Source organism: Vanellus vanellus (assembly GCF_965231255.1).
Source record: "Vanellus vanellus genome assembly, chromosome: 5".
Lineage (NCBI taxonomy): Eukaryota > Metazoa > Chordata > Aves > Charadriiformes > Charadriidae > Vanellus > Vanellus vanellus.
Genome location: NC_138910.1, coordinates 15,703,911 through 15,727,513, shown reverse-complemented (window position 1 = coordinate 15,727,513; position 23,603 = coordinate 15,703,911). Strand labels below are relative to the sequence as shown.

Genomic DNA, 23,603 nt, shown 5'->3' with positions numbered 1-23,603 from the left:
ATTACTGAATCAACTTGATGAATTAGAACTTTCTATTGATGTAGGTCTGGATTGTAGTTTATAAATTCATCTTCACCCGTTACGTTCGTATTTACATTAACAAATATATTTATCTGGCTTTCTACCTGGAGGCACTGTTACTTGCAGCACTGTCTTATCAATTACAAACAAAGCTAAGCCAACTCATCAAAACACTCCAACATTTTTAGAAAGCCATGGCACAGTCCTTGTTAGTGAATATTATATCCTGTAAAGAAATCTACCGTTTGCATTCAACTGCCACCCAAAGAAAGTTCCTTCAGCCACTATCGACCACTGCTTGCTCCTCCAACCCAAGATGAACTAACGCTATGGATTCTGCTGGCACTACATCTGTGCATTTCTACAAGTCTGTGCAACAAAAGAATTAAGCAAGGTAGAATTTAGCTCCTAGGTCATCGGTTATCACATAAGCCTTCAAAACGTGAAGAAAAAAAAAAAAAAAAGTTGCTGAAACAACTTCCTTGCTTAGGGTTCAGATTCAATGCTCTGTCTTCCTGTTCCCGTGATTTGTGCCAAAGGACAGCGTGGACTTTACTGATGCGATACTGTATGTCTATAAAACCTAGAATACCTTACACCCCACTACATGGCAAAACTACTCTAGCACAGCTAAGTAAACCCTATTCCATTTTCTGCCTTTTAATTGCAATAATTGTCAATTTATTTTAGATTTTGTTAATACCACTTTAAAATGCAGCACAGCCAGAGTCTGACTTGCAATAACATTGACTATGAATCTCTTGCTCTTTGTGACAGATAAAATTAGTCATTAAAGCTATTTCAAAAACACGCAAGCACGTCTATTCACCGCCGTAGCTAGCAGTTGGAGATAAGGGCAGGGCAAATTCAACTATCCTGCTCAATGTTTACAACTTTATTTCTGTTGAGCAATGACCATAAGACCTTTTACTTATTGAGGAACTCTGGTTCAGGAGTTTAAATACAACACAGTGACTCCCATCTGACACTTCTCTAATGACCTAGCAACTCCTTATCATTAGTGCCAAGCATCTAAGAGAGATCTTTACAGTCTTTTTATAGAATTATCAAACAGTGTTTGATAAAACCAACATCATTTCAGAGATTTTTTTAAGTAGGAAAATTCTCATTCATTTTCAATGAAAATCTCTTTTCTAGTAGTATACTTTCAAGTATTTCTTATAATGAAAATCATATGGAATGTGACAATACAGGTCTTTCCTCTTTTAGAGGCTCTAACTTGGGAATAAGATGGGAGCCAACAAGCCAAATTTGCAACATGGCGTCAAATGATGTCCTAGGTACTGCCAACTTCTCTTTTCTGGCACCAAGTGTGATCCTAATAGTTTCACCTCATGTGGGAGTTCATTTTCACTATTTCTGCAGATCTGTGTAATCATTGCATTCCACTGGAACATTAATATCTAGTTGCCACTAGCTTTAAAAAACACTTACATTTAGAACAGGACCTCAAACTTAACGACCTTCAAGCTCTAAAGACAATAGTAACTCTTCAAAAGCAAAAAGACTATCTGAGCTTCCTTCAGGATTTTTCTACTAAAGAAGTGGAGAGCTTCAAATTAAATGGAAGTTTTCTATAATAAAGGAAGGAATTGCTCCTAAATAGAACTCTCACCGAAGCATAAATTAACAGCTCTATTCAACTTGGCTCTGAATGCACTGCATACAAACAGCATAAAAAGTTATTCTTTGTAAACGTGAATAGAAAGAATAGTTTAGGCATTTCATACTGCAACCTTACCATCTCGCCTGTTGAGCTTTGCAAAGCTGGGACTGTGAGTACTGAAGAGCTCAGAGGAACTGGTAAGGGCTGTTGAAGGTAAAGGAGATACCAATGCATCATCACAATTATCTAAAAAAAAAAGCAAAAAAACAAAACATACAGAGGTCATCACATGAGCAACAAATATGCCAACTTGTGCTATCTCGAGGTGGTGTTTGTTTCTACTAAGTAGACAGAGATTGCCAAAAAAGCACACTTGTGCTTGAATTCATGTGCGAGACTGAAATTACCCTCCAGAATGACGATCTGGTGGGACAGCAACTGGATGGGAGCTGTTGTTAAGACATTTAATACTTGAAAAGCTAGAAAATGTGAACAAAATTTGATGATCTACCCTCCAGTTAAAGAGCGTAATGACTTTTGTTGCAAAAGCCACTGGAATAACGTAGTACTTCCCTGGCAGACTTTAGAGAACATCCCGGGTGTTGTGTTCAGTAAAGTCTCTCCACAGAGCAGATACGTGAGGTAGGAGTTGCAACTTCATACTTCTGTCTGGAAGTGACACATGGGGATACGCCGCCTGGCCTTTTGCAACACGTAAAAGTGTGTCCCATGCTTCACAAGAGTCCTGAGCTGCACTGTAATTACAAAATCCGAAGACTTCCTTCATTTCTTCCCCAGGCATATACACAGCCAAATTAGTTTTGTTCGCTCAAATGAGTAGTCTACTACGTCCTTCCCCTCTTACTTTCGTGTCCTTATGTGAGGACAGATGGACTGGGCTAACACTCCAGTTGAATTTTTGAGCCCATAACGTTTGACTAAAGATGGAATTGGGTAAACTAAGGTTGCTCGTTACAAGTCTGTCACATACACCCTCAAGAACTTAGTGCAGGGTTTCAGTAGGGAATAATAATAATAATAATAAAACCCTCTCATTTTTAATTGAATCTCCCATGGAGAAAACATGGATCTAATTACTGGAAAAGTCCTGCAGGTTAGCAGGATCTCAGGCACCACAGTGTTCTTGCACTCACAGCGTAAATATGCAATTTGCAAGGATGGGAGGGAGCGGGGCAGGGAGTAACGCGTTAATGATATTTCAGGGCTACAAAAGGCAAGGAATGAAAGCAAAAATTATAGTTATGACAGCAAATTTAGGACTGATCCAAAATTGGGTGATACCTTTCCTGTAATGAGGAAGATTACATTAAAACATTTCTCATCTCTTTCTGCAATGACTCTCTGGAACAGCCCAGACACTTTTGTAATCAAAATCCAGCTCTATATGAAAAATCAGTAATCAATATAATTCATATCAGTGGACCTCAAAAAGCAAACTTAAGTACAAAATCCTTTGGTTACCATCAGCAAAAAGGCCTAATAAAATCTGCAAGTTAGACAAATTAAGGACAAGTATGCCACTGATGCTTTGACCACGAGCATAATTAGCCAACCAAACAAGTTACCAAGGTCCTGAGCAGATTGTCTATTGCTTAACAGCCTTTAAATCTCAAAGAGAACTTGTGACTGCAATGCAGGAAGGTCTGCGGAGTGCTGTGCCCCCTAGTACGGCATGAGGTCAGGCCATAATTGTTCTCTCTGGACTTAAAAAAAAAAAATCTGTAAATTAAAATAAGGCTCTGAAAATAAATTCACTGTCGGTGGTGACCCGAACAGTGATTTAAGCAAAGATCTCAGCAACAAATCTACACGACTATTCAGCAACATTGAAAACCTGAAGTTGAAAATAACTGAATGCAGAGATTTCCATTTCAATAGTGTCCAGACTGCTGGCTCTCTTCAGTTCCCAGCGGTTGCTCCTGGACCACCAGGGAACTCATCACATCGGCCTGTGATCCACAAGTTGTCCATGACCAGAGTCACAGTGACAATCTCTGGGTTCTCACTATTCCCCGAGGGTATGACTGGATACCTGTGGGACACCAACTGTCCTCAGCACAGCAACAAGTGTAAACCACTTCAGAGCCATGGATTTTAAGTTTTCCCTGGGATCTCTGGAGGCTCCAGCCTGGAAAGTGACAATTAGCTCCTCTAACCAGACGCTTTGTCTACATTTCCACATCCTTTGCTTCTCTCCCCAGACACACTCACCTGGATCTCTGCTTCTACAGCTTTACAGTTTCATTTGCACACCAAATTCTGGGATCATTATTTGGTTTTCCTATACAAAAAAAAAAAACACTACTGCCAGGAATCCTTCCCTGAATTCATATCTAACTATAAACCCATGTAATTACAAGGCTTCAAGATTTAGGACAGCATTAACAATTTGAAGATAGTTCTGAAAGCACTAGGACCAATAAAGTCCAACTTCCAATCAATAAGAGAGTAACGATCAATTGACTTTAGAGTGCAAGCAGGAATTTCCTCCAAGTGAAGTTGATTTTTGAATGGATACTCTGATGAGATGCAAGGTCACCCTTCTGCCCTTCCCTCAGTCAAAACTAACCTTGCAACGCTGGAGGTTGTACCTGCCCACTCTACATGCCTAGACCTACAATGCAGGACACGGCACAACTTTTACATGCCAAATGAAATTTCAAAGTACAGTCCAGTAAAGCGGTTGAGAGGCAACAGTCAACTTGTACGTGCGCAACAATCCAGATCACGTGCAGAATAGCTCTGACACATCCCTTGTCAGAGAGACTACACACACAGACTGTACAGATTTGAGATTGATATCTCTTTGTAAAACTTAGCTGAAATAAGCCGCGGGGTTCAAAAAGGTAGGATGTGCACATACAGTGAGGCTCATCCCATTGGCCCTGCTTCCATGAGAAGACAATTGGAAAAGCAACCACAACCACCAAAAAAACCACCCAACACACACCTCTCAAGATTACATAACTTGCTAAGAAAGGATGTTATTATCATGCTTCCTTTTGTGGTGGGTGCAGACAAGAAAGAGATGAAACATTTTCTGCTTATGCATGGTCAGAGAAGACCCACGGTAAATCCAAAAGCAAAGCCAATGTATCCTGATTCCCACCGTATAATCCCAGCATCCACATTTCAAGACAGTTCATCTCCCTCACTTGGTGTGGCAGAAGTGGACCTTTATTCTAGATGCTCCCAGGTTTCCAGTTTCTGACCCTACTCTTTTTGCCTTGGCAGTTTGCCTGTCGGAACAGGAACTTTGCTTTTTTGAGTCAACTTTGTTATATGTCTATTAAAAGTATTGTTTTTAACAAATAAAATTCCACACTACAGAATCATTTAAAATATCTGGACACTCACAAAGAAAAGCACTTACTAGCCAGTTGTTTTCTCCTATGTTTCCTTGCCAACCAGATAATTAGAAAAAAAAAATGAAAAAAAGGGTGTCTAATTGTACCTATAAGCCATCTTCTTCATGCAAATGACATAACAATACAGATGTTGACTTGCATTTGAGAAATGGATGCTGACCTTGACTATACTGACTTTTAAGAAACAGGCAGTTACGGATAGCATTTACAGTGTTATGTGTATTATTAAACTGTCATCAGCAACTGCCCCTCAAATGAAAAATATTTACCCGTATCAACTTGATTTTCCTGATTTTTATTAATTTTTGATTTTTAGAATATCATGATAAATTAACAAAAAAAAAAAAAAAAGAGAGAGAGGGAAACTCACTGACCTATTATGAAGTTATTTGGTTTATTGGTTCTGATTCCTTTCTTGTAGCTTGTTGTGGTTTGGGCTGGACTGGCCACTGAAATGAACAACAGATGCTCTCTGGCCTCTCTCCCTTCAGAAGAGGTTGGTTCTGTTTTACCTCAAACCAGGACAAGCTTTAATTGCCCTCCAACCAAAAACAAGGAAATCTTCTCTCCCCCTTATGCCATGTATTTTAATTTTGTCCAAACCCATTTCTTTTAAAACACAAATATAAATGTTATCAATTCAAAAGCATCCAACTGAGATTTAGACACTAAAACTCTTGGGCTCCATTGGAACATGCCAGATAACACCAGCTTTAGCTAACAGTCCACAAAATAGTGAACTTCAGAAAAGGTCTTTTGCCCAAATATCTGATTAAGGTCTATCTTTTGTGAAGGCCTTCAACACCTGTGACAAGTATGAAAAAGTAACTAAAAAAAAAAAATGTATCCAAGTACTAGAGAGACAGGATTTCAAATGCTTCTGAAACATAGCTAATATATTACCAAATTTGAATTTGCACAGAAATCAGAGATTCAGCCCATCTTTCCAAATTCTTCTAGTACATGTTTTACATTGATGTTGGCAGGCATGGCATGATCCATTTTATAACTTCTTCAAGCTTGAGATAACATTCACCAGCAGCAACAGATATGAATTTAGAAGATTCCTGATTAGTGGACACAAGATATTTAGGAAGCCATAAAATTCAAAAACCCATTGTGATCACACTAGTGTTTCTTTCACCCTGTCCTTTTGAAGAGATCCATCCCTGGAACGCAGGCAGGGTGGTTACCAGCCATGACTGAGATGTGTTAAAAACCTGTCCTGCTGCTATTTCCCTTGTCCACTTGAAGAGTCAGTGGGACTAAACACATCGATTTCCACATGTGAAGGCCATCCAGAAAGGTCAGTAACATTTCCTTAATGAAAGCTTTGATGAAGAGGACACGGTCAGTGAAAGATCACCAATCCCTGGGCTCCATAGATTTCCCATACATCAGATTTAAACTGCTTTTAGTAGCGCTGTACCTTCTCTGAGACAAATGCGCAGGAAATCTCTGACTGTGAAGCTCCCATTACTTCTACCTGGTAGCGTATCCTTAGTCAGGATCTTTTATCGGTGTGATAAGTAGTACCATACTTACGCCAACAATCGGATATCACCATAAATGGAAACTAATTGACAAGCCACAGTAAGACTGTGGTCTGTGCTGCTGCTACTCTACTGGTGTCCATAAGCATCATGAAATAGTTCTAAATACCACAAGACAGTGGTACCCAGAGAAGGAACACGGGCCTAGTACCAGTCAACAATGCAGCTGGAGAGAGGGTAGGGAACAGGACCCAGCGTGCAAACTATTACAGATCAAAAATTGCCTCCTTTGGGAAAAATATACAAATTGGAGAAGATGAAAAAGAAGAGAAAATTATAACTCAGAAACTGGTGTGGGTAGGTCTCATAAAGGAGTCCAAAAGACAAATTCAGAAGAGGCTGTGACATGCCTCCTGCATCATCCCACGATAACAGAAGGCTTTTTGAGAGAAGACAACTGCCTCCTGTAGGTGCTTTTCTTCAAGCACACGGGGCCTGGTGCGTCAGCCGGTCGGATTAGACCTCGCTCATACGTCTCTGCTGAACCAGATAGAAGTTGTGCAGCGAGGGCAGGAGAGCTCGCGACCAGCTGTGCAAAACCTTGCCTGGTCCACAACCCCCGAGCTTCAGAGGCAGTTTAACAAGGGCTTCGCAGAATCCCACAGACCTTTTGTCCACAGCTTGCCATTTAAGCGTAGAGATATATATATATATTATAGCCAACATGAAGGAGATTTCAGGAAAAATCAGAGGCCTTGTAAAGGCCTCCGCTTGGAGGCTTTGCTCAGAACTTAAAGGTATTTTATTTAAGTGGGACTTTTGCTGCCAAGATATAATTTTATTCATTATTAAAATACCAGCAGAGTTACAGATGGTGCTGAAGTTAAATTGTGTGCATCATTTTGATTGCAACTGTAAATTGTCTCCGTACTGGGATTTGAAGTTGAAAAGATTCACTGGTATTTATAGGCTAGATAAAATTCCTCTTAGCGTTACCCACTTAATGGCATACTTTGTTTTAAAGACGTAAACCATGCATTTTGTACCATGCCTCTAACAGCGCTCAGGAGTGGCAACTGATGCCTTCCACTTCACCTGTTTTTCTCCTGCCTTCTGTAGCTACCATTTTCCTTTGGAAAGACAAGAAAGAGATATTAGGATGTACCGTGGAAATTAACCTTCCACCTTTACAGTCCAATGAGGTGTATGTGTATGTGAGGAGAAACTTCTGTGAGGGCAAAAAAAAACAAACACCACACACAGAAGACACAGGAAATGCAATAACACAGAGTGTGGCTACACGTTTGGAAGAGATTGAGAGATTATTTCTATATCGAGAGTCCCTAACACAAAGCATCTCACTGGGTCTAACACGTGCTACTACGTTCTACTACCATGAATAGCTTTGTAAGCGATTCTTGGAAAGATGAAGAGGAAAAAAAAAAAAAAAAAAGAACTGTTTTTCTGTAAAGAGTAATTCCTTCTTTTTTCCTTTTTCTTTTTTTTCCTAGAGACTGGCTACACTCACACGCACAGCTGTGAACTCCATCTGTTAGCTGAAAGGCGTGCCGTATTTTTCAAGATATAAGACACTAGAGAAAGTACTTAACAACACAACATCGTTCCTTTTCCTCTCTTCAACTATACAGCAAGTAAACATCAACAGTTAAGCTAATCATGAACTCTTCCTAAATGACTGTAAATTACATGTGTTCTTACATATGCCAGTAAACCTTGACGTAAAAGTATTACTCAATCAGTGCATTTATAGAGCATCCTTTGATGATACAGTCTGCACATGTAGCCTCGTCTCATAAAAACTGGTCAAGTCTGATTTTGAATAACACGAGGGGCTCTCAAAATCTCTGATTCAATAGCGGGCCTTATTTTTTTACTGAAACAAGCATGTCTGCTGTGTAACTCCTACTCACGATAATGAAGTAGGAGTGAAATTTGAGGAACAGAGCAATCACGTGACACTTGGGTTTATAAAGCCAAAAATGTGAATTTCAAATAACCATCAATGCAGCTCCAGTAAAATAAAATACACAAGAATACTCGTTTCAAGACGGTCAAACAACATCAGACAAAGCAAATTACCAACAAAAATTAGTTAAAGAAAAATGGTCTTACGTGCAAGGAAAAATGTTCTCAAATTCTGGCTCTGTGCCAATGTCCATGCCATTTAGGCGAGTCATAACATCTGCATCTACAAAAGGAAGGTACCCATCCCTTTATCTTATACTATACGCTTTTCATTAGATCACAGACTTTTTTTTAGGACAGGAATGAGCTGTTGCCAATGAACAGCAAATCCGTCACAGAAGTCCATTGAATAAGAGGAGAGTCTAAGATTTCAACAATTACTGAAATAATTGTTATTTCTATATGGAAAAGGAAAAAAAAAAAAAAACAAACAAACCACATTAAAGCGATGTGGTAACTCAGTGCGTGGTTTAACCCCAGCTGGCAACTAGGACCATGCAACCGCTCACTCACTTCTCCTCCTACAGTCGGATGAGGAAGTCCAATGTGTAACTCAAGGGGATTTGATTTTAGGTGAGAGCCAATGAATTAGACTATTATGTTAATTGATAAGTTACCACTGTATGTCATCACTACTACGGCTGCTCTTTGTATATAGTATTATCGTAAGAATCGCCCAAATTAGTGAAGAATTAACTTTGATGAAACCAAGTGAAGTGCAGCAGTGATGGAACCAGACCTGGCTTCAACAACTGGTGCCCAGCAACTTTCTCAAGATGGACATCTTCAGCCTGCAGACCATGGGCATGGGCCACACCAGATACACCAGCTGTGAGCTCCAGATGCAGCATGCAACAACTCAACACCGCAAACCATCTCTCCTGCCCTGAAAGACTATTATGACAGATGGAGCCCAAAGTCATGGACTAAATGAACTCAACAGACATTTTAGAGGGGTGATCCATAGACTAAGGAAATGATATCTGTGTATTATCAAAGGATGGGGGCGGCAGCAGTGGTTAATGTGGATGTATTGAACAGTGTGGGACCTGAGCATGACATAAATGGTATGGAATAAGGGGTGGAGAATGCTATGGTTTCAGCTGCAATGGAGTTGACTTTCTTGTTGGTAGTGGGTGTGGTGCTGTGTTTTGGATTTGGGATGGGAGTGGTGTTGATGACACGCTATTGTTTTTAGTTGTTGCTAAGCAGTCAAGGCCTTTTCTGCTTCTCATACCACCCCACCAGTGAGTAGGCTGGGAGCACGCAAAAAGTTAGGAGGAGACACAGCTGGGACAGCTGACCCCAACTCACCAAAGGGTTATTCCCTGCCATATGACATCATGTTCAGCATACAAAGCTGGGGGAAGAAGCGGGGAAGCAGGGGGGAATATTCAGAATTATGACATTTTGTCTTCCCAAATAACCATTATGCGTGACGGAGCCCTGTTTTGCTTTGCTTGCCTCCACAGCTTTTGTTTGACTTATTAAACCGTCTTTATCTCAACCCACAGGTCTTCCTTATTTTTCCAATTCTTCTCCCCATCCCGCTGCAGGGTGCCGGGGGAGAAGCGAGCAAGCGGTTGCGTGGTCCTAGTTGCCAGCTGGGGTTAAACCACGACACTCAGCTTGTCAACATTTATATTCCAATGAACAAATCTGCAAAAGCGTATCATTGTCCAAAGCTGTGATTTACTCTCAGCGGGTGTAACAGCAGTTGTCAGGGGTTCCTACTACTTTCTACGCAGAATATAATGCTTCTTGTGCCTATTTGCCTTTTCCTTCCACATTTGTGAGATCCTGCTAACTTAAGAGTTCTCTGATCTTTGACCTGAGATCAGAAAGCTACAAAGCTGACCCAGAGGATGGAACAGCTTTTATATCTGAAGTTTGCCCTTTTAACATGTAACACGCTTTAGTGGACAGAGAGTGTAAAACACTTCAATCCAGGGCAGGACAATATATCCATAGATTGCCTTTCTGTACAGGAAAACCCAGGCAAGTGATTTTCACAGGGTAGTTTTTGCTACATTATGAAAAATACAATCCAAGAATATAGAGCCCTTTTCTATGGCCACACAGCATCACAAGCATCCTTTTTATCCTGGCCTACATAAGACTTTTTCCTTGTGCATTTCAGACAAAGTAGTTGATGTATTCCAACGATCAAGGCTGCCTGTTAAAGTTTCAGAACTTTTAGCAGCACTCACAAAAAGATAAACTTGATGTCCTGCAAAAGCATCGGACTTTGCTACAAGCACGCCCTGTTCACCAGAGCTCATCACTGAAGGAGGAGTTCAGGACTCCATCAATTAAACCATGGATTCCAAAAACCAGAACAGCATTTGCTTTAAAATATTGTAATATGTACAACTAAAACAACACTGAATTCGCAGAAAAATAATGTTAATGTATCTGCGGCCATCAGCAAGGCTGCCAGGCTCATTATTCAAAGAGAAACACAAGAATCATCAGAGGCAGCCGGACCAAGTTCAGTATAGGCAATCACCAACATAAAATTAAAATACAGAGGGGGTAAGGCAGATTTTCTGCTGATGTTACTCAGTGTTAAGATTGTTCAGGAATTCACCGGTGAAGCTGTTTCTCCAAGTTGTAGAAATGCAATTTTTAAAGTGGGAGTATAAATATCTGTTTCAATGAGAATAAGGTTTATTGTAAAAAAAAACAAACAAACAAAAAACCCAAACAAAAACAAAAAATCAGGAGAGAAAAAAGGGAAAGCTTTTTGCACAACACCAGCAGAAAATAGGTTACCATGCTCACTGGAACAGGAAAAAAAATTCAGGAGACGCAAGTGCTTTATTTGCAGAGGCGGGGGTGACTAGCATCTCAGGTAACTAACAACATTGGGGGGAAAAAAAAAAAAAAATCCATTTTCTACTCCAATTTGGAAAAAGAATAGCTTCAGTAACCTAAGTAGAGCCATGCCACCTTCTACTACCTCTTGTACAGCCCAAGGAGACAGAAATATCACAGAATTATCAGAGTTGGAAGGGACCTCTAGAGATCATCTAGTCCAACTCCCCTGCTAAAGCAGGATTGCCCAGAGCACATTACTCAGGACTGCGTCCAGGTGCGTCTTGAAAATCTCCAGAGAAGGGGACTCCACAACCTCCCTGGGCAGCCTGTGCCAGTGCTGAATATAGTTCTGACTACTCCAAACTGGATGAGTCTCTCACACAGATGGACATCTGTGCTATTCCCCACACCTTTAGCGACCTTCACGTTCAGCACGTGTGTAGCAGCACTGCTGCAGACTTCAGTGGAGCATCCCAACACCAACTGCTGATCACTGTCACACCTGCAACCACAGACACATAAGCTCAGACCCTTAAGTGAGGACTCCTATTACCTTACTCTGCCTTTGGGGAGGTGCAGTGTTTTGGTAGGGGTACCTTAGAGGAAAGAAACCCAAGGATCCAGTTGCCATGGTGGGTTTCCTTTTGAGGATTCACACTTGACCCCGATTTCCATGATTTCAGGGATGAATGTAAAAGGGAAGGAAGGTAAGGGAGAATTAGCCCTTTATAAAGTTCTTGGCTGTGCTTCCTCAGCACAGTATTATAGTTCACATACTCTCAGTTTCTTTGCAGTCGCTACAGTTTCCCCCTCACCTTAGAGCAAAACCAGTGAGTATCTGCATCAGTGTGATGCCCCATTCCCATTCTCTCTCTCTCCTTCAACCCAACCACCACTTCAGAAGGGCAATGAAGTTGGGCATTTTCCAGCACGTGAGAAAGTTGATCAGACCTCCGCCTTCCCCTTCTCAAACATGATTTTCTGCTCTGGTTTTCCTATGGGCCTCTATGGAAAAGGGCTCATTTATACAGGCAGGCATTGCAAAGACTTTCGGACAATGGCATATCTTGTCTGGTAAGGTTATTTTGCGTACATCTAAATTTACAGCTGCTATCTCTAAGCAAACAACAGAAGCAGCTAGAAAGGTGCAGAATGCTGATGAATTTCACAGGCATACCCAGGTAACAATGCACAGCAATTTAAAAGCCATCAATAACCAAGAGGTTGTGCCTTGAATTTTCAGATCAATCACGGTCAAGTGAATTCCATTTTTATTTTTCCTTTTAATCTTTGGTGAACTCACGGATAAAACTGATTAAAGGGAAAAAACACACACAGCATAAGGTTCACTAAATATTTTCTGTTTGGAAGAGAACCACTTCAAGTCGTGTAACATGCAGGATGGCATACCAAAAAGCAATTATAACTCTGAGAATTTCAGTGCATCCCATAAGGCTGAGAGAATGTTCAATTTGCAGGCTGTGAGCAAGGATTAACAGAGATGAAGGTAGTAGTAAGTGCCCATGTACCATTGCATTTAAATGTAATGTCATTTCAAGGGATGATAAGTAATCATTTCATGTCTCAATAACCTCCAACAAAACCTCCTTATTTAGCCTCAAAACACCAATTTTAAAGACTCTTCTATGCAAGTTAATGGTTTAGATAAGGGACTGGATTGAAAAAAGTTAAAAATTCCCATTCTTAAGCAAGGTGAATGCAGCTTTGATGTCAGTTTAAAGATGAAACTTTTCTGTCAAACACTTCTTAGGGCAGGGTGTTCCCTCTTCATCAGTCACAGTGGCATTCGTAGTGCCACAGGAGAAAAGGAACCTATAGATCTCTTAGAACACACTGTCAAATAAGCAAGTGAGTTTGTACACAAATCTTGATTTTTCTCTCTAACTAAACATGATTATTTTGGGAATCAGTATTGAGACCCTCAAGCTATAGTCTTTGCTACAATCTTATTCTCCTTCAGGCTCCAATCCCGTGCTCTGAACAAGATCCACAGCACTAAATGATCACAGTCCTCAGCCTCACCGTCGCTACAGTTCTGGCCCGTGAATTTAGACTCACTTCAGCATATCCATCATTGCATTTTCTTGCAAGTGGAAGGTATTTCCTGACCCTCCAAGAAACTTTCACCACCCGCTGACATCAGGCAAGTATACTAGAAGATATTCGCAAACGCGAGGACAGAGGGCTCCCCAGAAAGCAGTCAGAAGACTGGGGCACACCACGAGGGTGATGACAGCATCATCTTTCCCAGTGATGCCTTATCCAACTCCCTCAAGCACAACCCTAGAGCTGTTAGGAAGGATGAGCTTGCGGTCCAGATAATGAACTGGTAAAGGTACTTTTAATTACCAGTTCAGCCACGAACTCATTCAGGATTTGAGTCTTGCTGAGTTCAGCTTTCCAAACGTATTATTTCCTGCCCTCATTGGTCAGGACAGCAACAGTTTGAGGAAAAGGTATTTCTCGCTCTCGTAGCAAGCAGGGGAGAGAGCTACGCAGCCCCTTGAAGGTACAGAGGACAAGCTGAGAACTGTGGACGAAAATGCAGAGCTACTCAGGACCCACAGGGACGACCAAAAACTGAACTTCATTTGCATGCAGAAACAGTATTCTTCTCAGTCAATACTGAAGATGCTTTAGAGAACAAATATGCCCCAAAAGATCCATTAAAAATGGATATTTGTATTATCTATTATTAATAGATTCAGCAGCCATGTTCCCTTCATCCACATTGATGATGCTTTTTAATCCAGTATACAGCAAAACCTGTATGACCAGGAATGCCTCTGACAATCCCAAAGAATGAGATTTTTTTTCCATAACGGAAACCTTAGAAGCCAGCTAGATTGGTAGTGTCAAGGCCACACTTGTCACATCTGGTTAGCGGCTCACTTCCCAGTCCTGTTCAAAATCAACTAGAAGTTTTACATGCAAAAACGCAGACTTGATGTGAACATATCTGCTAATTACCATGATAATTTAATCCTATCTAGTGCTTCCTGCATCAAAGACATTTTCAAAGAGGCAGATCACCAGTAGCTCACCTGGATTTAACACAGAATATGGGAGGACTGAAGAGTGGGGGAGAAAACTCTCATAACCTGTGCAAGTACGGTATAATAGAAACAGAAGGGAAAAGGACATAACCAGAATATAGCAGGACTATTCATGTTAGGGTTTTGCTAAATTTTTTTCTGCAACAAGCTCGTAAACATTAATAACAGAATTAAGAGGTAAAATACGCTAAGGATTGCATCGCAGTAATGCTTTCACATGGGATCAAATTAACCCGGGCATTCTTCATTGTAAAAAACACAGTGAAAATTCAAGCAACTGAAAAAACAAGAAGGGGAAATTCAATAAGATGGCAATTTTGATTTAAAGTATTGATTAATGTATCAGTTTAAAAGCCAGCAGAACTTTAACAGTCAGCTACCTTTTATTTTGCCTAAAGAGGCCGCTTTTCACCCAACAAGCAAAAACGTTCTCTTTCTCATCACAAGTAGTCCTCCTTGTGATGGGCTTTGCTTATGGAAAATAAAAAAAGTCTCGATTAAAAAAACACAACCAAACAACAAAACTCTTATGTTCCACTGCCCCCTGTCAAGAACAGTACACCAAACAGAGCCATCTTTGCAAAGTTACTGTAAGGAGCCTTTGTAGATAGAACTGTCAGATGTGGAACAATTTAAGTAATAATTTGATAACTTTATTTCCAGATATGACAAACATACAACTCCCCCAGGCTCCCTAATTGCTTGTCACTTTGTTTAGACAGATCCGACTCCTTCAATACTGAATGACTAGCTCAAATGCTTTCACATATAATTATGGCTCAATCCAGGCATGCTTCCTTAAAAACAAAGAAACTGTATATATTGGGGTAATAATCTTTTAAATGCAGAGGAAAGCTCAGCTGTGTATTTTCTTACTCTCTTTAAACCAAATTCAGATCCTGCTTAGATTGCTGCTGGTTCACGTCCCATTTTAATGCAGAAACTCCCACAGGTCTTATCTCTTCAACAAAGCAATTAATAAAGCGTGGCTCAAACCATTAAAGGTTTATTTTATGCCCCTCTAAATCCCTCGAGATAAATAGGAATTGGTGTTTATTTTGAGCCTTTTGAAATCTGAATCATTTCTGCAAAGTCCTGCAGCCCTGAAACTAAAATCTAATTACCTGCAAGTGTTCGTGCACATAAGTATACATTCAAACTCACTCCCCTATGTGGCAAGCTTTTTAAAGATCAAAGAGTTACCTCCAGCCTTGAGGCTCCTTGTTTGAAAATCCACGTTAACGTTTAATGGTGTCACACACCAAAGCCCTGCACATCGCTTTGAAAACGTACCCCTCAATGGCGGAAGTAGCTTTCCTCACTGCTAGCGCTAATCAAAGGGACCACGAATATATCTTCAGAAGATCCACGGCCAAGGCCTCCACCCCAAGAAATGCACATTCCAGCTGTCTCACAAGCGGTTGTTTGCAGCATCCTAACTCAGCACACCAGCCCAATGTAAAGGTGCGAGAGATCTGTTCCTTTCCATTTTGCCCGGGAGGAGTCAACCACCAGCTCCTGAATTCCTTTTCTTGCCGTTGAGCAGAATCACCCATGAAACTCAGAATCACAGTATGGCTGAGGTTGGGAGGGACCCCTGGAGGTCATCTTGTCCAGTCTCTCCCTGCTCAGGCCGGGTCCCTGCCGGCAGATTTTCCCAGGACCGTGTCCAGCCTTGTGTCAGTGCTGGTAAGTCTTTCCCCTAAGCCCTCAGGGCAGAGAAGCAAGGTCCACCTTGTAGATTCTTTAAATCTATCCTATCTTACAACAGAACACGGCGTTCAGGAATAAAGAAGCTCTTCCGGTGTCCTGATGGGCTGTGGTCTGGATAAACTCTATGAAAGCACCTTCTGTGTCCTACTAAGCTAAATAGAAGTGGGAGAGCTGCAGAGAATTTAATTCTCCAGGACAGAAAAAAAAACAAAACCAAAACAAAAAACCTATGATAATAACATCTCAAAATTTTTGTTTATATGATAATGCAGAGCATTGAACTAGAGAGATGATGATATGGAATTTGTCACATGTCTTTGGGGAAGAGTTAAGGAGGGCAGATCATTTTCTTCTCTTCATAGGTATTCTCCCGATTTGTTTTCCTATTTTCTTGGAAAGAAAACAAACAAACAAACAAACAAACAAAAACACCCCCAAAAAAAAGGTTCCAAATCAGCATGCTATGTAATTGGCTTATATTTAGGTGTTTATTTGGGTAGGTTTGTTCATCAGAGATACACATAAAATATGGAAAGACTCAGGAATATGCCTGAATAACAGGAGAGGCAAGGTGTTGTTTGGCTTTTAACCTCAAGGGCTTTCAAAACTGTGAAAATAAGAAAATAAACGTGTCAGAAAGTTAATTCTAAGGCATATTTCTCTGTTACGCTCATTTTTAACTGTACAAATCCTGTGTTGCTCGAAAGATGCTGAGTTTCGACCATATATTCTCAGAGACCAGACAAGATATCACGCAGGCTTTTGCTACTTTTCAAATTGCTCCTTTCACCTAGATTAGTAACAAAGATAATAACGAGGGAAAGTGGTCAAGCTCTTCCCAGCAAACCCATGAAGCTTCAGAATGACCTGAGCAGTCCCTGTCACACACTCATCCCTGGAAGGTTAAGTGGATTTTGATGAAGCCATCAGCTTCAGCCACAAAGAGGTTGAGCCAATGCCAAATGAGGTCAAAGAGATTTTTTTTTTTTTCCCCTCCATTAGCTTCAATGGGCTCTGAATAAAACCCGGTGGGCTCAAGCGTGCCTACTAATTATGAAGGGAATTAGAATCCCAGTAAATCATTCCAACTACGGACACTTGAAACCAGAACGGCAAAGGGAAATTACATGATCCCTTGCATATCACTGTGCGAACCACTGAATTCATGCCAAAACCGTAATAATGTTGTCCCAGAACTTAGGAATACCACCTCAGGCAATGCAAACCAGCACCTAGTACATCAGATTAATTCCTGTCCCCTTGAATTCCAGGGCAATAATTCCTCGTAAATCCAAGTGACTTTTTATGTACTCGCATCAAACACCCTAAATAGCCTCTCTCACTCTCAAAGGTAATTTACTTTTCACAAAAAGGTTTCGAAAGTTCATGTCTATTGGTATAAAGCAGAGACTGATTCAAAGGCCATGACACTATATCTTTTATGAATAAAAAGTATAAAGTGAGAAAGGTTTATACGGATATATATATATATAAACTTATTTTTTTAAAGCTAGGCCAGTTTGCTACCAAAATTCCCAGCACAGTGACAGACAAGCTGTTGCCATATGAAATTTCACATTGAACCGTTCTTTAAATGTTGGTCACCAACACGATGCTACTTAACACTTATTTAGTTATTAACTGGAGGATGCCCATAGCATTTTGTTATCGCCCTGGCTAATGCTTAAACCTGATCAGAGTCACATGATTTCACTTGTGTTTCTTGTCTGCACAAGTGTTCATAGAACAAGTCCACGTCCCTGTGACACTCATGGATACTCTCTGCAGACAGTGTCCTAGCAGGACTACGCACAGTAACGACCGTGGGCAGCACATATGAAATCATGCCAAACTTAGTTAAAGGAACTGAAGCTTGTTTGCTGTTCAAGTAACACACAGCAGTCCTAACTGAAGTAGGGACTATGCAGGTGCCGTGGTTTAGGCCAAAATCCACTACTGGGGACCTGGGGGACCCCAGACAGGACTGACAGATGCTCCCCCCTACCCCTCTTCAAAGAGAGAGGCAGAGGAGGAAAAAGAGACTTACGAGTTTAGAAGGAACTAAACTACTTTAATGAAATATTATTAATAAAATAAAAAGAAATAATGAAAAATATATACAAAACCGTATCAAGCTCCTGCGATGACAATCATGACACCAGCTGGCACTGGGGCAGTCCCAGGCTGGACTCAGTGATGGATCTGGATTTGGGATGGGGATCACAGGCAGACAAACAGACTCCTCAGACGTCGGCCATTGAAGGAAGAGCCCCTGACCCTTTGATCCCTCAGCTTTTCTACTGAGCATGAGGCAGATGGGATGGAATACCCTGTTGGTCAGTTTTGGGTCACCTGTCCTGTCCGCTCCTCCCTGCAGGTGGGACCCCACTATGCTTTTCCGCTTCCGACCCTCCAACGGGGCAAATAACCGAGTTGGTTGGCCTTGGGGGTTATAGCCATAAGTATAAGCGAGAGCCCCTCTGCACACCATGCCTGGGCATCAGCTATGAACAGTTGGTCTCATCACTCTGAGAGAGTGGACACTGTCTGCACAATACGCTGTTCATTTCAGTAGTTAGAAGAGGCCCAGCTAAGAAGCGAAGTTACTGAACAGAATTGGTTCTGTTTTACCTCCAACCAGGACAGCAGGGTAAGAAATGCACGCAGCAAGAGGCCACTTTGGAATGGTGCTTTATAAAACATAAAGGATGCCTTCCCTTCCTCTGGCAAGGCACGTTACTTTATCTCCACGTAGCAAACACTGAAATGAGACAGGAGACTTGAACAAGGTCGCACAGAAATCCTTTGGGATAAGTGGGAACTGAACTGCCCTCCGGAGCCCGCCAACACCGAGCAGCTCTGCTCCCATTACCCTTCTTTCTGTTCTCGTAGAACCGCAAGAACAAGTCATTTGAAACTCCTCAAACGCATGAAAAGTGCTAGAATTGAGTTGGGGAAAAGGACAGGGAAACTAAAGGGGAAAATTAAGAATACAGGCATTAGGAGAGCTGAATAGGACAAATACAATGAGAAGAGGGCAAGCCAGAACAGTCATAAGCTTCCATTTTCAAGAGAGTTCAGATCTGCTAGTACAGTATTTGAATGAAGCAAAATGGAGTGCTATGAGGATGATAGAGTAGAAGCTAATTTAGGTGCATGTCTGGAGCTTAGGTTGATTAGGTCATTCACAGCCTGAAGCTTTCTGGCCATAATAAAGCCTATTCCAAACCATCCCTGCTGTGTCTCACTTCTGTTTATTTGACTAGTTCTGTGCAAGGTCCAGATTTGGCAGAGCCTCTGTTCCCCCCAATGTGCATTTCATTTCCAACCATCTGCTGAAGACTCAGAGCCTCCTCTCTGAAATTTGAAAGATTTAATGACAATTAGCTTGAAAATACCCTTTTTAATTTTATTAACAGATTGTAGAATCGAGAAAATTCACGGGGGGAAAACGTATGAAATAGCACTGCCTTTCCCCATCACTAGACCTGCCTACCAAGCAGTACCTACAAGGCACATATGGGGAGCTGCGAAGCACTCTGAATTCAGAGCTAAGACATTAATCCTGTAAGAATAATCACGATGCCCAACTTGTGCTATCCTATAGCTTTACTGACTGGAATAAAACCTATATGCACTAAGCTATATGCAAGGCGTTCAACAGAATCTTGTCATTTGGTGTCAAGACCCCTATCACTGGCCCAATCTGCCAGCTCCCTGCCCCCTCCCCAAACATCAAATTCAATAAATATTAGAGGAAAGCATGTTCTCACGTAACTGGTCTGAGAAGTTCAAGTTGTGTAAGACTTCACCTGGAAAGTTTCATCGCTGCCCAACAGATAGACAATACAGGACAACTTCCATACTTTGAATCATTTTTCCTTTTTAAAAAACAAAGCCACTTATTAAGTTCATTTGTTTCAAGATATCCATAAATTCATGACATTTCCCTATGAGTCAGAAGCACTTTGCTTTCATTACTTGGAAACTGCTTCTTTTTTTTTTTTTTTTTTTTTTTTTTTTTTTATACACATTGTCACTGCACACACTCTTTCTTGGCTTCATAGTAATTCATGTCACTGGCAGCCTTTAGAAACTTGACTCATACTGTTAATGTTAGTAAAACAAGGCAGATATGTAATTATGCCCTGAAAATCAAATCTTTTGTAAGCTTTAACAGCATCTCAGACATCGATTGGATTAGTTCCACCTGTCAAAAAATAGAGGTGGTCAGATATGTCTCAAGAATGACCATCTACTTGAGAGTTCAAGTCTGACAAACTTACTCTTCCAAAGAAGAAATTACCTCTTTTGGTACATTATGAAGCCAAAATACTTTATTTTTCCCAACTGGAAGAGGCATTAGGTCTTTCCCTCTGCAAGCTTGTACCCAACTCTGCCTTACAGGCCCAACGGAGAGGTAGAGCTCCAGTCTATGGCCAGATTTATTTACGACTCGGATTCCACTGTGTACTCCATATGCCCAAGCCACTGCTTCTGCACAGGACCATCCAGATCAGTGCAAGTCAAGTCTGCTCTCAAAAATAGTTTCTCCATAAAAATCATACAGGCCAGGACTCCTGAGCCAGACTGGGAGGAGGGGCAGCACTTTAGAAAACACGAGATTAAATAAAAAAAAAATAAGTCTAGAGTACTTCAGGAGGTCTGTTTACTTTCCAGCCCTCTGAATTATGTCATCTGGAAACCTTTAGTTTCAATGAGCCGAGGACAAAAGTCAAAAGGTGAGTTACCTGTGTTCAAAGGAGGTACGTTTTACAGACAGAAGGCGCGAAGCCTTGCACGCACCCCCACTTCCCACGAGGAAGCATTTGTGCCGTGTCCCTCACTGCAAGCACAAACTTATTATTTTTGGAAGCGTAGAGGGAGGAGGTTGGATTTTGGAGCTAGCGGGAAAGTAATAGCTAATAAGCCAAGCAACTGCAGCGTGAAAATATGACAGGTGCAAAATTAGCTTCTGTATTTCCACGCCAACAAGAGTGTGCTTACTCATTCATAATTAAGCTTTTCACACCTTACGTAGTCCAAACTGATTTCTGGCAACGTTTACTATCATAACACATCTCTTAACAGCAGAGACCTCCGTTAGGAAAAGTGCCTTTTGATCACACAAGTAGGGACTAGGTCTCCCAGTCCTGCTTTCATATTTTATGTTATTTTTTAACCACTAGTAAACAGCTTTGGGTTTAACTTCTTCCTTAACTAAGTAGCATTCCATAGCTCAAACACCCCATAAAAATATAGGTAATTGGGGCAAGTGGAAAAGTTTTGTAATTTTATAACTGCTTTTATTTTGAAAACTAGCTCATTTCCCATTTTGCAAATCAGTCATTCCTTTCCAATACATTCCATTATTTATTTATTCTTACATGCAACCTCAGCAACATTTAGTATAAAAAACCCCTCAAATAACGTTACACCTTCCTATTAACTTGACACGTGAAATAAGCTGTGCTTATCTCTAATTCAACAGAGCAGGTTGAAAACTGGAGAAAATTCCAATCAACAACTAAGATAGAAAAGTATTGGAGTAAACTAGAAGTACCCAACACTTGTTCTAACAAACATTAATATATCTATCTGCATTCCCCTCCTGGGGGACGAGACCTGAATATGTGTGTATTTAAAACCAATTGATATTCTAGAAGGGATTTCAACCTGAGGAACATATTTGAAACAAATACTTCCACAGAAAAATATTTTTTTTAATTTCTTCTTTTAAGAACTTACACTGGAAATCTGAATAATTTTCCTGCACCTCTGTAATGGACCTGCCATTTACACGTTTGATGCAAGCAAAGGTTATATTTCTCCTTTCGCCATCTTACTCGGACAAACTATGGACTGAAACCTATTTTTAGCTCAGAACCTGAACAACTAAAGCATCCCACAAAACGAAGTTTGATTTTTAAGCATGACATGTATTTCTTTTTGTGAAACCTAACAAGCGTATTATTTGCATTGTTCTTACAATTTCTCCAGGACTGGGCCATGTTTAACTCATACTAATTTCTGATTACTTCTCTCTTGTACTTGAAGATGCTTGTTTCTGCTCTTGATGGTTATTAACGTTTATAGTCAACAGGATTTATCCCTTCTTTGCATTAAACCACAGCTCTCACCAACCCCTGGGACCCAAGCATCATTTACATCACATTGCTCTGAAGATCTTCATGGTCCAGCCACACCTCAGCAACATCTCTGGTGAGAGATGACAGCCTGCAGAGCAGGTCCTACCCGAGTGCTCCTTCCTCCCTTCTTCCCAAAGGATGAGGGAACAGCTGGCTGCACAGTGAAAGCTTCTCAGAGAAGCCGAAGGCTCCCCAGGCCTGAAGAAAGCCCTGCCACTACTGCTTCTGGCTCATCCCTTCCTCCCTTTTGGAAAGCCGCAGTGGAAGCGACTCGCGTGGTGCTGTACAGCGGAGCATCTTTACTGCCACTGGGAATCAGCTACCAGTGACGGAGAAGTCCATGACGTAGCCACTTTCGGGGACCTCCAGACATGCCTCTACAAAGTGACATTGCAGGACAGTGTTAGTCTCTGAGACAGTGCTGACGTCTCCCTCTGTGACAACGTGCCCCAAGCCTCTGCTCATTTGCTATTTCCCTCCTCGGTTTTTGCTAAACTTGCTACAAAATGGAGCACCACATAACGTCCCAAGTAAGTTTGCCTTTAGGCTATTCCTTCACGATTTTGCAGATGATTTCATGCAGAGGAAGAGAATCACACGCAGAGGAAGAGAATCACGGGTTTCCTATTTGCTGAACTAGATGCACCAAGCGCTGCCACTGACGTTTTCCACCGAGGCATTTCCCTGCAGGCTTCCTTTCATTACCAATTCAAAAGAGATGAACACAAATCCCAGAGGATACACCTATACATGGGATCAGTCACAGCAGGTTATTAGTTGTGGGTGGTATGGAAAGAAACTCCTACCAATGCATCTCACACTGTCTCGCTTTGTACCTAGATCTATTTCGGGGGCTTGAAGGGACCGTTACATCACCTCGTCTAACCTCCAGCAGAGCTCAGCCTCTACAACTCTGCACAGCCATTCTCACACCACACACAGCAGAGTATTGTCAGGTAAAGTGCTGGAAAACTTATTTGAGGATTGGCACTGTGTTGGTTATGGGTTTTTTGGTGGGTGTTTCGCTTTGTTTTGTTTTTAAATGCACATAGGTGCTTTTTAAAGAAACGAGCAAATTACAAAGAAGATACAAGAACGAACTTTTAGGTTTGGGGTTTTTTTTAATGCATGAGGAATTTTTTTTTTTTTTTTAATGTGCAATCTTGTGCTTCCTTCCTGCACTGTGAATTGCTGTAATCCAACCATTATTTTCATCTCTGAACATTTGCAGGGTCAGCACTGACTATATCCAGCTCCCCAAAGGCAATTCTGAAAATGTTCCTTCCTGCACTTTTCCTGCATAAGAACCCTAACAAAGGTGTTATTTA

General features: G+C 41.1%; 1 protein-coding gene across 1 annotated transcript in view; it reads right to left on the bottom strand.

Moving 5' to 3' along the window:
• Positions 1-23,603, bottom strand: part of CNTNAP5 (contactin associated protein family member 5) — a gene marked incomplete at both ends in the record, with an annotated part of 292,999 nt that overhangs the window by 217,336 nt on the left and 52,060 nt on the right. The window contains one exon of the mRNA XM_082484629.1: positions 1,784-1,894. Coding sequence (XP_082340755.1) covers positions 1,784-1,894 — 111 coding nt within the window. The remainder of the gene's footprint in view (positions 1-1,783; positions 1,895-23,603) is intronic.